At 38.2% G+C, this 3,448-nt stretch overlaps 1 protein-coding gene across 1 annotated transcript in view; it reads right to left on the reverse strand.

Moving 5' to 3' along the window:
• Positions 1–3,035: 3,035 nt before the first annotated feature.
• The window catches only part of LOC118739729, a 3,363-nt gene continuing 2,950 nt past the window's right edge, over positions 3,036–3,448 (reverse strand). The window contains exon 3 of the mRNA XM_036471239.1: positions 3,036–3,154. Within this exon, the coding sequence (XP_036327132.1) occupies positions 3,036–3,154 (119 nt within the window). The remainder of the gene's footprint in view (positions 3,155–3,448) is intronic.

Below are 3,448 nucleotides of genomic sequence, written 5' to 3' on the forward strand. Positions count from 1 at the left end.
CTGGTACGAAAATCTTCCTTGAAAAGGATCTCAATGCAGCTAAGCAACAAAGGAAGAAAATGCTACTTCAAATTAGAAAAGAGCTTTTGTTGTTGGATCGTTCACACAGAATTCTTGTCAAAAATGATGCAATGTGCATCAACCGAAAATGGATGGCTTTTAACAACAGTAACGTTTTAATGTGTGAAGGTCAACCGGCTGTAGCTTTTCTTCAAAGCCTGTATGGTAAAAACCTTTGCAAAATTGATGTTACGTATGAAGGTATTTTGAACAAGATTGAATCAAAAAACTATTGATGGACAGTTATGCTGTTACACACCTAGCAATGGATAATAATGCTTGTAAAATTAAATCAGTATCACAGTTTAATATTATATCATATAATATAGCTAATTTAAACAGTAAGCTAAAATTCAGTAACTTTTTTACGTTTATTAAATCATTCGATATTTTCTTTTTGTTTGAGACCCACATACTTGCCGAAGACAGAACAAAATTTTCTCTCCATTTTACAGATTACGTTTTACTTTGGAAAGATGCAATTAACAACTTCCCTGTCCAATGAGTCATATGTGACTCACGAGAGCGTGTTGAAATAAGTTCATGAGTCACATGTGATTCATTTTTGTGTACAATTGTGTGTGACGTTCTTCAGCATGTTAGAGCAAAAAACCTGTGGACGTGGGGCATTAACAAAATGCAATGTATGAGGACAGGGAAGTTGTTAAGATACACAAAGCAGGCCGCGCTAGCGGTGGTTGTCTTTTTGGTTTCAAAAAAAAGCTTAAAAACGGCTTATAAAATTAAGTTTATTAACGTCTCTGGATGTGTTGTACTTTCAGTGAATCTTCATTCATGTACATGGTTAATTCCACAGTACTTGAATTGCAACAATTGGTATGAACATTTTCAACATTTAGAAAACTTTTTCGCTACTGAGCACCCAGACTCTTTTTGTGTCCTTGGTGATCTAAACGCACGCGTGGGTAAACTACAACTAAGTGAAGAACACCTACTGTCTGGGCTACCTGAATTCTCGGAAAGTAGGGATTCAAAAGACTCAGTATTATATACTAATGGTAGAAAAATTCTGAGCTTAGTGGAGGATGTGGGGGGAGTTATCTTGAACGGAAGGATATCTGGCAATACGTGTGGGGAGTTCACGTTTTGTGGAGCTGTAGGATGCTCGGTTATTGACTACGCTATATGTTCCTTTGACCTCCTTCCGCTTATTAATAGCTTTTCTATTGGTAAAAAAGAATTCTCTGACCATATGCCGCTTTTAATGCAGTTCTCGGTGCCTGTGGAAGTCTAAGTTAGCTCATAGATATAATGGACTTATTAGCTCTTTGCCAATGCAGAGGACAAAATTGATGTTTTGGTGTCCACTTTAACAAATAAAGTAAAAACTGCTGCTCCGGCAAGACTTGGCAAACCGTATTTCACGCCAAAAAACAATTGGTTCGACAGCCAATGCTTGATGGCACGGAAAAACATGTTGAAACATTTAGATGTGTTTAGATGTACTAGTTCTGAGGCAGCACGTGTATTGTTTGTATCCTCTCGCGCAAGCTATTTCAAGCTTTGCTCTAAGAAAAAATTGGAACATAGATGTAAGGAAATTGACCTCTTAAACACTGTTAGGAACTCCAGTGACTGGTGGCGAATTGCAAACTCTTTGAAATGTCGTTCCCAGAGAGTGAAGTGTAGCCTATCCTTGCAGGATCTTTACAGCCATTTTGAAACTTTGCTATTTTGCTCAGCTGACACACCTTGCATGCACTGGACTTTGCCCTCAGATGTGGACCCGTTTCTAGATTCTCCTTTTGAACTCCGCGAGCTGAAGCTTGTTCTTAAAGGGCTTAAGGAAAATAAGGCTCCTGGTCAAGATAGTATTAGCTATGAATTCTATAAGTACGCCCGAGAGTGTTTTCTAACTGAGCTTCTTGCATGGTACAATATAATATTTCTTAAAAAGCAAATTCCTCAAAGTTTTCGTAACGCTATTATTATTTCTCGTTTTAAAAAAGGTGATCCAGACGTTCCGTCCAACTACAGGGGTCTCTCTTTGCTCGACACAATATATAAAATTTTTACTGGTCTTTTGCTGAGCCGTCTAAATGCGTGGCTTGACTGTAACAATATAATAACCGAACTTCAAGCTGGCTTCCGCAAAAATTACTCAACAATGGACAATCTATCTATTTTAACTAGTATTATACACTTGGATTTTAATGCGAAAAAGAAATCTTATACTTTCTTCGTCGACTTCTCATGTGCTTTTGACACAATTCCTCGCGGTATGCTTTTCTACAAGCTAGCCTGTCTCGGTCTCTCCAGCCATATTGTAGAGGTTATACGATTAATATATTATGATACAACTAGTCGGGTGTGGTTAGATGGGGAGTTTTCCGACTTGATTTTTGTTAATCAAGGTGTACGTCAAGGTTGTTTGTTAAGTCCAACCCTTTTCGTATTATATCTTAATGATTTAAGTGACAGCCTCCCCTGCAGAGTGAAAGTTGGTGACACAATAGTAAAAGTTCTGATGTACGCCGACCATATTGTGCTTTTGGCAGATTCTGCATTAGATTTACAAAAAATGATAGACGAGCTTCACGTTTACAGCACGCATTGGGGGCTGAAGGTTAACATCGCCGAATCTAACATTATAGTTTTTAAGGAATGCAGTAGAATTCCTTCCCGATGTCGTTGGAGTTTTGGAAATGAGGTTATTGATATTGTCAAGGAGTATAAGTATTTGGGTTTACTTTTAAACTACAAACTTACTTTTGTGAAGCACTTAGACGCAAAACTAGTTGAGGCCAAAACTGCGGTAAACGCCACATGGATCAAATATATAAACAACCCTCGTATCTCTATCTCAAAGAAGATGACAATTTTCGATGCTGCGGCTGGGGTATTGAAAAGTTTGAACCCGTAGAGAAACTCCTGCGTTTCTTTTTAAAAATGTTAATATTTCTTCCCTCTAATACCCCAAACTATATGATGCACCTGGAAACCGGGTTATGCCCTCATTTTTGCCACACCATACGTGCCCATGTGTTTTTTATTGGGCGCTGTTTTAGTCTGCCGTCTAACAGATTGCCTCGCATCGTGGCCGAGGAGGCAGTGCGACAAGGTTCGTACTGGACTAAAAAGTGGTACAATATTTATGAAAGTGTTAATATGGAACCTGATTTCTCCCCTGCTCCGCTTAAAAAGAACATTTCTTTAACATTAGAAAAGCTGATCCAAATAGAGTTTGCGAACTTCACTGAAAGAGCACACCAGTCCCAAACGCATGACTTTACCCGGACCTAATACCTACAGGCCCTACCTACTTTAATGATGACTATACTTACGGTGACCACAAATATATTTTGAAAATGCAGGACAATTTTTTCAAAAAATGTACCTACATATAATTGGGTAGTATAAAAATAAC

Source organism: Rhagoletis pomonella, unplaced genomic scaffold (assembly GCF_013731165.1).
Source record: "Rhagoletis pomonella isolate Grant_MI unplaced genomic scaffold, Rhpom_1.0 Rhpom_scaffold_00005, whole genome shotgun sequence".
Classification (NCBI taxonomy): domain Eukaryota; kingdom Metazoa; phylum Arthropoda; class Insecta; order Diptera; family Tephritidae; genus Rhagoletis; species Rhagoletis pomonella.